General features: G+C 45.1%; 1 protein-coding gene across 5 annotated transcripts in view; it reads left to right on the top strand.

Moving 5' to 3' along the window:
- Positions 1-12,591, top strand: part of CFH (complement factor H) — a 138,682-nt gene that overhangs the window by 102,019 nt on the left and 24,072 nt on the right. For all 5 annotated transcript variants that reach the window (XM_081322661.1, XM_081322662.1, XM_081322663.1 and 2 more), the window contains 3 exons: positions 4,762-4,932; positions 5,488-5,661; positions 8,497-8,673. In XM_081322661.1, the coding sequence (XP_081178787.1) occupies positions 4,762-4,932; positions 5,488-5,661; positions 8,497-8,673 (522 nt within the window). The remainder of the gene's footprint in view (positions 1-4,761; positions 4,933-5,487; positions 5,662-8,496; positions 8,674-12,591) is intronic.

The following is a 12,591-nucleotide window of genomic DNA, read 5'->3' as shown; positions in this document are numbered from 1 at the left end:
GACAAGGTCCCCCACTGTCAATTCTTTTACGGTGCGGTGATGTTCTGGTTCCGTCGCCACACGATCAGGGTGTAGCCTGTCCAGCTTTGTCTTGAGACGACGGCCCCACCGCAGTTCCGCTGGGCTTTTGCTGGTGGTGGTGGACGGGGTGGTGTGTTGGCTCAGAAGGTATTGTGCCAGCCTTTGATGCCAGTCTCCGGTGATGATGCGTTTTAGGGCGTCTTTTGTTGACCTTACCATGCGTTCTGCAAGGCCGTTAGTCTCCGGGTGGAAGGGGGCTGATGTGATGTGTCTAATCGAGTTGGATCTGTTGAAGGCCTGAAAATAAGCAGACATAAATTGTGGGCCATTGTCAGACACAATGACATCAGGTAGGCCGTGAGTGGCAAAAAGACCCTGCAGCACCTGTATGGTTTTGGATGAGGTCATGCTGGATACTGGGATTACCTCCAGCCACTTTGAGTAACTGTCCACCACTATGAGGAAAAGGAGGCCTTGAAAGGGGCCTGCATAGTCAATGTGGATTCTTGACCATGGTGTAGAAGTTGGTTCCCATTTATACACTGGGTGGTGTGGTTGATTGGGCCTGGATTTTTGGCACTGATAACACCCTGTAATCTGGAGTTCGATGTCTTTGTCCAGGCCAGGCCACCAAACATAACTACGGGCCAGGGCCTTCATCCTGACAATTCCAGGGTGCCCTTCATGTAGTGCTTGTAATACCATGTTCCTTAGTTTATCGGGGACTATGACCCTGCTACCCCAAAGCAGGCATCCTTTATGTGATGAAACCTCATTTCTATGGTTAAAGTATTGTTGGAAGTCTTTGTCGGGGTTATGTGCCTGCCAACCTGTGGCTACCCAGGCTGAAACTCTGCTTAAGATTCTGTCCCTAGCTGTGCTGTTGGCTATGTCTGTGGCTTGGATGGGTGAATCAGGGAGGTCCTGAATGGTCATGATATTACAAGCTGGGGCTGGGGCTGGCTCGATAATAGTCAGGGGTAGTCTGCTTAGTGCGTCAGTGTGTCCCATGTCTTTCCCTGGTTTGTATTTTAAGTCATAAGAGTAAGCTGACAGGAAGACAGACCAACGTAAAACCCTGGGGGAGAGTATTTGAGGTGTTATTTTGTTGGTTGTGAATAACCCCAACAGAGGTTTGTGGTCGGTGTAAATGACAAATTTCCTACCATACAGATAGTTGTGGAATTTTTTAACCCCTGCCACGAGAGCTAATGCTTCTTTATCTATCTGTGCATAGTTCCTTTCTGCAGGGGTAAGTGTCCTTGAGTAAAAAGCAATTGGCTTTTGTTCCCCTGTGTCTTCTAGGTGACTGAGTACTGCGCCTACACCATATGGGGAGGCATCACACGCTAGGCAGACAGGCTTCCCTTCGATAAAATGAGTGACAGCTGAGTTTCTTGAGAGCAAGTGTTTTAAAGTCTGGAAGCTGTTGTCATGTATTGTGGACCATTTCCATGGGGCATTTTTGTCCAGCAACCTATGCAGAGGCTCTGCAATGGTTGCTTTGTGGGGTAGGAATGAATGATAAAAATTGATTAACCCCAAGAAAGCCTGTAGTTCTGCCTTATTCCTAGGGGTTGGGGCTAGCTTAATAGCTTTTATTTTAGAGTCAGTGGGGTGGATGCCATGAGCATCAATCCTAAATCCTAGAAAGTCTGTTGATTTTACTCCTATGTGACATTTTTCCCTTTGAGGTTTAAGCCCGGCAGACCTAAATCTGCCTAGCACGGGTCTAAGCCTGTCAGCTAGCTGATCTTCCGATTCCCCGGCAATCAGCACGTCGTCAAAATAAGGGCACACACCAGGGATGCCTTTCAGCATTTTTTCCATGATTTCCTGGAAAATTCCAGGACCTGCGGCAATTCCGAATTGCAAACGATTTACGCGAAAGGCTCCCTTGTGTGTGACAATTGTTTGAATTTCAGCTGTTTCGCGGGAAACCGGAAGTTGGTGATACGCCTGCGCCAAGTCAAGCTTGGCAAAGATGGTGCCGGACTGTATTGCTGCTAGGACGTGCTTTACCGAGGGGACCGGGTAAGCATGCGGATTCAAGGCCCGGTTAACGGAAGCCTTATAATCCGCGCAAATTCTTATTTTAACGTTTGCTTTTAGGGGGGTTACAATAGGTGTTTCCCATTCTCCCCCCTCTACGGGTTCTAGAATTCCCTGCCCCACTAATTTGTCTAATTCTTTTTCTACCTTTTCCTTCAAAGCGAACGGAACCCGTCTCGCTTTGATTCTAATGGGTAGAACTTCTGGGTTAAGTTTTAATTTTACTGGGGCCCCAGTGTATTTTCCCAAAAACCCCCCAAACACGTCTGTAAACTCGTTACAGACGGAGTCTAGGCTATTGGGTTGTACGTTATTTATTCCCCCTAGCCAGATGCCCAGGGCTGGGAACCAGTCTAATCCTATCAAATTTGTTCTTTTGCCCTCAGTTATTAGGATTTTTAAGGGACCCTGGTATTGTTTAAATTTGACTTGGACCGTGGCCTGTCCCTTTAATTTAATTGGGGAACGTTGGAAGTCTGTTAATTTGATTTTTGTGGGTGCTATCCCTATTTTCTGTCTGTTCTTTGAACAGATGAAGGAAAGGGTCTCTGCAGAAATTAAAGAGACCGGTGAGCCTGAATCCACCTCCATTAAACACGGGATTCCCTCTATACTGACAGTAATTTTGATCTTAGGTTCTAGTGGGGGGTGGATTGCTGACTGGCAAGCCACTTCCAAATTCTCTATAATCTGAGGTGCCCTGGTCCCTGGGTTTTTTGGGGGGGAAATGGTACCTGCGGATTGCTCTTCAACGTCGTTAATGTTGTCACGGTTTCGGGCTTGGCAGACAGATTGAATGTGGCCGGTCTTGCCACAGGCATGGCATTTGGCCCCACGGAAGCGGCAGGTCGCCCTGGGGTGATTGCCCCCACAGCTGGTGCAATTTCGGCTGTTGCTGCTGGTGTTGCGGTTGGTGGCTGAGGCATATCTGCTGGCCCCGGTCGGTTTCTTTTGGTTTACGTTTTGTTCACGGTGGTTCTTGAACTTCTCCAGCCTTTGTAGAATAGCGTCGATTTTGGCTTCGCTGGCTTGTTCGCCTTCTCCGCTGTCAGTAGCGTTTTCTTGATGCACGGAGCCATTCGGGTTGCTGTTCGGTTTGAGAGATTTCTTTTCGTTACTGGCTTCTCGAGCCATTATTTCGTTGATCACTTCGGACAGGCTCAGGGTAGGTTTGGCTATTATTTTCTGCTGGAGGTGCTCGTCGCTCAGGCTGAACACAATTCGATCCTGGATCCGATCTTCCAGGTCCGGGAACCTACACATTCGGGCGGCTTGTCGCACGGCGGCCACGAAGTCCATAGCCGATTCGCCTGGCAGCTGGTTTCTCTGGATGAAACGTAGCCACCAGTGGATTTCAGACTTCTTTGGCATGAAGTGTTGGCTCAGTTTGCTGACGAGGTCGGCGTATGGTAGTGTCGAGACAGGATCTGGGATACACAGCCCGACAGCTACATCATACACAGCCGGCCCGCTGATGCACAGCAACGCCGCTGCCTTCTCCTTGTCTTCAGTGATTTTATTCACGAAGAGATATCCCTCGACTTGTCCCAAGTGGGACTCCCATTGTCCTGGGTGGCGGACATCGAACTCACGGATGTGTCCGATTTGCGTCATTCTGTCCGGGTCTGGCTGCTGCTTTCCGGGAAGGAATCTATCGGGAGAGTTTTCTCTTCCCTCCTTTCCCGCGAGTGCTAGTGCTTCAGCTCTAGTGACTCAGCTGGTGCTTTAGCTCAGCAGCAGGATCCCACCTTCATCGCCACTGTTAAGTATTATGGTAGACCGGTGAGACAGATGACGAGACGTCGAGGTTTCAACTGAGCTTTATTGTGGTTGAACTGAGGAGCCTTCACAACCTGGCTCCTTTAAATACTGTTGCCAACAAACCAATAACCAATCCACATCCTTAAATGGTCCCGCCAGAACGGGCGGTCCAATGAGACGGGGGTTAGGACGCCACCTGTTGTTGCTGGGCACCTCACAGCTGATCTTCAGCTGGCTGTCATCTAACTAAGCTTTTATTCATCTTAATATATAACAGTTAAGGTACTATTATTAGGATCTGATTGCTATTTAACTTTGAAAGTGATTAATTTTTGCATGCTGTTTAATTCTTACCATAAGTGTTGATCTGCAAAACATGGTCAAACAAACAAATATCTCCTGAAACTTAATGCAATCATTGACTGACAGGAATAAGGATAGAAGCCTGTGGGTCAGCAGAATCTGATAGCTGTAGTACCCAAAACTACTTCCCCAGCATCACATGGGGACATCAGCAATCAAGAAAAATGAGAATCACAAGTTTCTCCAAGCTTCAGTTGCCAAAAAGAGAAGAATATCATAATCAAATGTATGGAAAGCTATCAAAAATGTGAAGGGCACCACAAAGATTAATTGTCAGCTCTGCTTCATAGCCATTTGCCAATAGGAAGAAGCAAATTTCACCCTATAACTCATCTGAAAGCCTGACTTAAATAAGCCCTGATAATTGTATTATACAAATACAATTAAAATTTCAATCTCTTTGTGATTATGGAATTCTCAATCACAGGAGACAAGAGATTCAACATACTGTAAAAACCTCCTAAGAAAATACTTAGGATTCATCTTCTTTGGGTGAAGTAGAAATGAGATAATTTTCAGCTCTAGTCCTAATCAAGTTCTAATTATAAGATGTTTTTGTTAAAGAAACCTGCCCTCCACCACCTCAGCTTCCCAATGCCATTAATATAGCCGAGATGAGAATCTACAGGAGTGAAGAAGAAATCAGCTTCCGGTGTCAAGAACATTTCCTTCTTCAAGGTCCACAAAAAATAAAGTGTGAAGATGGGAAATGGCAAACACCTCCACGCTGTCTTGGTTTGTATGCTCAGTTTTGCCTTTTTTTTAAAAAAAAATGTGAACATTACAGATAAGGTGTAAGGATCAAAAAGGTAGGGAGAATATTCAGAGCATGGCTTATGGAATTCTTCACAGCCATTTATCCACAGTGGCCTCTCTGTATCTGCATGTGCTCTGTTCCAAGAGACTAATCAGGTTCTTTGAAGATTGTACATGTTGCCTCTGTGTTTCTCTGACAGTCAGATCAGGGTTGGTACATGGATGTTAAAACGATTTATCTATGTTTCTGCTCTGCCCTATCTCTGTCTACAGTGGCAAGCATAGGGGCTGTATATGCTATATATACTCCATTCTGGATCACATGATCAAGAGGGAGGAGCTTAGGATGGAAGGGCTGACAGCATCTTGAGCCTTTATCAACTGCTCCAATAGTGGCTGATTTTTTTTGCATAGAGATTTGTTTTCTGAATCACATTTCATTAAAATAAATTTGCTATAGAAACACAATAGAAATTTCTTTATGATATTTTATTTTTTTTAATTAACAAACCTTCCTGTGTCCCCTACTTCTAGATTTACGATGTGAACCTCCTCCTCAAATTGACAATGGTGTACTAGAAATTGAGAACCACACATTTTTTCCTGGTGAAGTTGTGAAATATAGCTGCTTTTCAGGTTTTGAAATTAGTCAAATAAATACTGTAACATGTGAAAATAAGAAATGGTCTGAGCTACCTGTTTGCAAAGGTAAGAAATAGTACTTTTTTCTTTTGAAATGCCAACATATGTTTGGATTCTAAGAAAAAATTATTCATGCATTTTTTTCAGTCTTATGCTAATGTTAGAAATTTCAGCAGCAGTTGGAAAGACTCTCCTATAGAATGACTAAAATGAACAACAGAATACTCCAGTTTGGATAATATCAGTCTGTCCTTAATTTAGAGGAACTTGCCTATAAAAATGTTCCGGGTTACATGTTCCAGTTCCAGTTTATTGAGCACACTGGTAGAACATGAATGAGAGCAATAATAAATCCATAGAGCATCAATAATTAAATTTAATGCATAATTTTGTCACTATGATCTGGTGCTTGAAGCTATAGTCACTTCCTTACTTTATTTTTAGTTTTTTGTGGATTTGCTTCTACCAGGGCCTCAATGGGACATAACCTCTGTCTTCAGTTCAATGGTCATTCAGAACTTGGCCCCTGGTTTTCTTTCTTTGAAGATAGATAAAGAATAACCTTATTAAAAAGGTTTTAGTACTTATTTTAATAATTTACATAATTGATTATATCATAAAAGTGACTCTAAGCAGTGAACAGAGGGTTAAAACTAAAACTCAAACACATATGTACTATGTCTAAAAATCAGACTACTTCTAATCCAAAGAATAACATTGAACAAATCAACCAACAGGACTCACTTAATGGAATGGGGCAACTTGTTCCTGCCAACTCACTGTGGCCAACTCACCATGGCCAACTTGCCACAGCCAAGTCATCATGGTTAACTTGTCATGGGACAACTGTCCAGGAGACAACTCAATGCAGGACAATTCAATAATTCATTTTAATTATTTAAAATAATTTTAAAAATATTTTAATTTTTGTCATTCACATTTCATTTTGTCCTTCCTTTGGCATCTTTTTTTAAATGATTCTATTCGATTGCTTCTTCAATATTAATGTAAGTCTTGTCCTGCAGTGAGTTGGCCATGGTGAGTTGTCCCATGGTGAGTTGGCCAAGGTGAATTGGCCATGGTGATCTGGCTGCAGCAAGTTGGCTGTGGTGAGTTGGCCATGGCAAGTTGGCTATGGTGAGTTGTCCTAGACACCCTGCCCAAAAGCCTGAAAGCCAATCAGAACTTTAGTCCCTTACAAAAGGACCATAACTTTGTAGGGCCAATCAGAACTAGCCTATAGGGTAGTGACTGCAACAAAGAAGGCAAATGTTGTCTATATTTCACAAGATGGCATTGCCTAATAGATGGTAGCCCAAGCAATTGGTAGGCCATAGACTGAACACCTCTTTCCACTCAAATAATTGAAATCTATAGTTATCAAAAGACTGGTCCTATTCTATAACTACTACAGTCTATTAAAAAAGTGATTGTGGTAAAGCTGGACTGGTATAGAAGGCCTCATACTTCCTTTTCCAGAAGCCTACTGATTCTATACACTCTAGCCTTTTTCTTCAAGGAGGGGAGAAGTTAGAACATTCCATTACTAGTAAGATTATATTTTATATTTAGATCACATTGAAAGCTAATTGTTTTAGCCATTTAGACCCATCTTCCCTTCCCTCCCCCCAAGGACAGGGTGTCAGGGGAAAAACTTGTTAAAGAGAAACAAGAGATAACACACAGCAAAATTCTAATTTTAGGATTGAGAGGTTTATTTCAATTTGATACACAATTTCAGTACTTACATTTCAACAACTTATTGAAATAAGGACCAAGTGGACTAGTGCTCATCAAGTATAACAGCTGGGCCAAGAGGCAACACCCAAATCTTTGAAGCAGGGGTAATGGTTATTAATGGTAATAACAAAAATTACTATCTTAAATATGAGATAGTAAAGATTGAGAGAAAAAAGAGAAAGTATTAAATGTTGAAATGAGAGAAATTTTGGTTATTGAATTTAAGATATTTGGAAATTACTAGAAAATAAGAATATTGTATTATTAACCAGCTGATGTAAGATCTCGGGATGAATTGTGATAAAGGAAAGTGGGGTTATTTAAAACTTGGAAACTATAAATATTAAATGTTAAATTTAAATATTAATGGGAAACTAAAAATTGGGAAAAATTTATCAGGACATTGATTGTCTAAAAATATTGAATGTTAAAATGACAAAGATATGTATAAACTAAAAAGTATTGATAAATGTAAGAAAGTTATTTGTATTAAATTAATATAATAAGAATTGTACTAATTTAAATGTGAGACAGTAAATAGCCATTTTCCAGAAAATGGATGCCAGAAATTATTTGTAAAACTCAAACCTTAATCCCAGTGATTTGTCAATAAGTGCAACATCTTCAGAAATGCATACTCTACGACTCTGTCCTGTGGCAATTAGAATAGTCCCCATTAGTTTCTGTTAATTTGTCTTTAGAATGCAGTTTTATTAAATCCTGAAACTCAAAAACTTTTGGTGGTTTCTCTTTGAGAAAAACAGGGCAGAGAAACATTTTTTGCAAATCAAAAACCAAACTTTAATCAATTTCCTCATCTTATTCCCTTGAGAAAGAAAATGAATTTTAGTAAATACACACTACAGTTATACTTAAAAAATGCAACATTAATTTATGCTCTTCTGATTTAATAATCTAGATTCTATCTCATAATCTGCTGCAATATTTAGGATTCTATTTAAAAAATGTATTAGACTTATGAAACATACAGCCCCCCATGATGGCATTCTTTGCAAAGGTTAGGGTAAATTGAACAGGACTCTTGTGTCTTAACTTTTTAAAAAACTGGCATTGATAATGATATGCAGAATTGTTGATGTTTAAAGAAATCAGCATAAATTAATTTGTGTTGAAAGTAGCCTTTTCCATTTTGTTTTTCAGAAAAGTCATGTGGTCCAGCCCCAGAAATCCACAATGCTTCATTGCAGCAAGAAGATAGAGAAGAATATGATTCTGGAAAAATTATAAACTATAAATGTAATCGAGGATTTTATGCAGAAGGCAATGCTAGCAAAACATGTACAAAAGGAAAATGGATGGGATCATTCACTTGTGTTGGTACAGTTATTTTATTTTTTAATTACTCAAGGTAATTGTTTTCTAAACAGAATTTTTGAAAAATGGTGTTTAAAGGAAAGAGGCCACACTTGCTGCCTTACTTTTTGAATCTGTGGAAACTTGGGCAAACAGGCATTTGTTGTTCCAGAGACTGAATGATTCTTTCCAATGTATGGGCAAAGAAGGCTTGTTTAAATTAACCAACAGAAGAATTCTTGGAACTGACCAACATGTGAACAATTTTGTGACTTTAGCTGGCCTAATATGGATGATATATTTTGTCATAATTTAGTTTTGGACTATTGTTGTTGTTAGCTGCGAAGTTGTGTCCAACCCACTGCGACCCTATGGACAACTGTCCTCCAGGCCTTCCTGTCCTTTACCATCTTCTGGAGTCCATTTAAGCTCACGCCTACTGCTTCAGTGACTCCATCCAGCCACCTCATTCTCTGTTGTCCCCTTCTTCTCTTGCCCTCAATCTTTCCCAGCATTAGGCTCTTCTCCAGTGAGTCCTTCCTTCTCATTAGGTGGCCAAAGTATTTGAGCTTCAACTTCATGATCTGGCCTTCTAAAGAGCAGTTGGGGTTGATCTCCTCTAGGACTGACTGGTTTGATTGCCTTGCAGTCCAAGGGACTCGCAGGAGTCTTCTCCAGCACCATAGTTCAAAGGCCTCAATTCTTTGGCGCTTAGCCTTTTTTATGGTCCAATTTTCACTGCCATACATTGCAACTGGGAAGACGATAGCCTTGACTATACGCACTTTTGTTGACAGGGCGATATCTCTGCTTTTTAGTGTGCTGTCTACATTTGTTATGGCTTTCCTCCTGAGGAGCGAGCGTCTTTTAATTTCTTGGCTACAGTCCCCATCTGCAGTGTTCTTGGAGCCCAGGAAAATAAAATCTGTCACTACCTCCATTTCTTCCCCATCTATTTGTCAGGAATTGAGAGGGCCAGATGCCATGATCTTGGTTTTCTTAATGTTAAGTTTCAACCCAACTTTTGCATTCTCCTTCTTTACCCGCAACAAGAGGCTCTTTAGTTCTTCTTCACTTTCTTCCATTAGAGTGGTATCATCTGCATATCTTAGGTTGTTGATATTTCTTCCGGCAATCTTAGTTCCAACTTTTAATTCATCTAGCCCTGCCTTTCTCATGATGTGCTCTGCATATAAGTTAAATAGGCAGGGCGACAGCCTTGCCGGATTCCTTTCCCAATTTTGAACCAATCAGTGTTTCCGTGTCCAGTTCTCACTGTTGCTTCTTGACCCGCATATAGGTTTCTCAAGAGACAAATAAGATGGTCTGGTACGCCCATCTCTTTAAGAATTTGTGTTCTGAACCAGCCCTCTTCTCGCACCCCTAATCAAAAGAAGAGTCTGGAAAGCGTCCAAGGCTAAAAGGCTTCTGCCAAGATTTAATTACGCAGTTAACAAAAACACAAGAGCTTGTCTTCTCAAGCGGAAAAAGTTGCTTTCAGCAACCAGCCCCTCCCCAAACACTTCTTTTATAGAGAGCTCAGGGCGTGGTCTCCCTGTGCCTCCTCCCGAGGAGTCCCATAGTCTTTCTTTGTTTGTCCCTGCTCGTCTGCCTCCTGCGTCGGGCGTCCTTGAACAGGGCCAGCTGTGGGTCATCATCCTCCGCACTCTCGGGCTCACACAGCTGAGAAGAGGTCCCCGGCTGAGGGCTCTGCAAAGCCTCCAAATCATCATCATCAGCCGGTTCGTTTCCCTCCTCCCCCACATCTGAGTCCTCCGATACATCGGAGCCGGCTGTCGGACCCACAGGCTGGCCCTGAGTCACAACACTATCCCGCGCCGCAGGGCCCTTCCCCCGGGTCTGCCGATCCGGATGCGGTCGGGATGGGAACTGTTCGTGAAAAGCAGTCACCAACGCAGGGGCATGAACGGCGGTCGCGTCTTCCCATGTGAAGTCCTCCGGCCCGTACCCTTTCCACTCGATCAGGTACTGGAAGCGACCTTTCAGCCAGCGGGAATCCCTGATGCTGGCGACCTCGTACTCGGGGGTGCTGTCTCCATCACGAGTTCCTGATGGTGGAGGTTCCGCCTGGCGAAGTGGACAGGCCGGTCGTTCGGGGACCAGCAAGGACCGATGGAAGACGGGGTGCACGCGCAGGGAACGTGGCAGAGTTAAACGATAGGCGACCGGGTTGATGACGGCCTCGACTGGGAACGGTCCAAGGTAACGGTGGTCCAGCTTCCTCGCCGGCCGAGTGGATGGCAGGTTCCTGGTGGACAGCCAGACCCGATCCCCCACCGATAGTGGAGGCGTATCCCTTCTCGACCGATCGGCGAACCTCTTGTAGTCGGCCTTGGCCTTCTCCAGCTGCCGTCGCACCAACCGATGGATTGCCTGTAACTCCGCCATGAATTCGTTCGCTGCCGGCTCCGGTGAGTCCACGGGAGAAAGGGGGAAAAACCGGGGGTGATAACCCACGTTGGCCAAGAACGGTGTCATCTGCGTGGAGGTGTGCTGCGAGTTGTTAAAGGCAAACTCGGCTATGGCCAAGTAGTCCACCCAATTGTCCTGCTGCAGGTTAACGTAGCAGCGCAGATACTGCTCTAAAATGCCGATGACCTTCTCGGTACCCCCGTCGGTCTGAGGATGATGCGCGGACGAGAGGCAAACCTTAATGTCCAACGCCCGCATCAACTCCTGCCAGAAGCGGGCTGTAAACTGGGCCCCCCTATCGGAGACGACTCTATCGGGAAGGCCGTGCAGCCGGAACACCTGTTGGATGAACATGCGACTAGTGGCGCGAGCTGACGGTAAGCCGCGACAGGGGATGAAGTGCGCCATCTTGGTCAACATGTCCACCACCACAAACACTGTCGTGAGGCCGGAGGATGGGGGTAGATCCGTCAGAAAGTCCATGGACACAGCCCCCCAGGGTCTCTTGGGCGTTGGCAAAGGCTGCAGTAAACCAGGCGGGGCCCCTGTCGCTGACTTGGCCTGCCTGCATGGGACGCAGGAGGTGACATAAGACTGGACATCGTGTCGGACTCGGGGCCACCAGAAGGTACGGGAGACCAGGTTCAGAGTCTTGAACAGGCCAAAATGCCCCGCAGCCGGGTTATCATGACATTGGCTGAGGACGAGTCCCCTGAGTGGCCCTCCTGGAACATAGAGCCGGTCACGATAATACAGGAGTCCATCCGTGACCGACCAAGGCGAATCTGGCCCCACCTCTTCCTTCCGCTGAGCCACCCACGCCTCCTGCTGCTGCGCCTCCCGGATCCGAGCCCGTATATCCACCGGCTCCCGCACCGCAGCAAAAGACTCGACGGGGATCACTGTCCTGGGCGGAAGCTTGTCTTCCACTCGGGTGTACTCGGGCTTCCTGGACAGAGCGTCCGCTCTCTGGTTGTGCCCGCTTGGTATGTACCGCACCCGGAAGTCAAACCTCGCAAAGAAGAGGGACCACCGGATCTGGCGTTGGTTCAAATTCCGAGCGGTCTGCAGGCTTTCCAGATTCTTGTGGTCCGTCCGGACCTCGATTTGATGCCGCGCCCCCTCCAGATGATGCCTCCAAGCCTCGAACGCCGCCTTAATGGCCAGCAGCTCCTTCTCCCAGATGGTATAGTTGCGCTCCGAGGGGTTCAATTTCCGAGAGTGATACGCGCAAAGGAAAAGGGTACCGCTGGGCGTCGTTGCCTGGAGTAACACGGCCCCAATGGCAATGTCGGAGGCGTCCGCCTCCACGACAAACGGCCGTTGCGGGTCAGGATGCTTCAAGATGGGCTCCTTCATGAAGGCGTCCTTCAAAGCTTGGAACGCCTGTTGTTCGGGGGCGTTCCACTGGAACCGAGTCTTCTTCTGCAGGAGCCGGGTGAGGGGGGCTGTCAAGGCAGCAAAGCCAGGGATGAATGTCCGATAGTAGTTGGCAAATCCAAGAAGTCG

The sequence above is a fragment of the Vipera berus genome (assembly GCF_964194415.1).
Source record: "Vipera berus genome assembly, chromosome: 3".
Classification (NCBI taxonomy): Eukaryota; Metazoa; Chordata; class Lepidosauria; order Squamata; family Viperidae; genus Vipera; species Vipera berus.
Note: the sequence above shows the minus strand (reverse complement) of the source record. Positions and strands in the feature narration are given on the sequence as shown.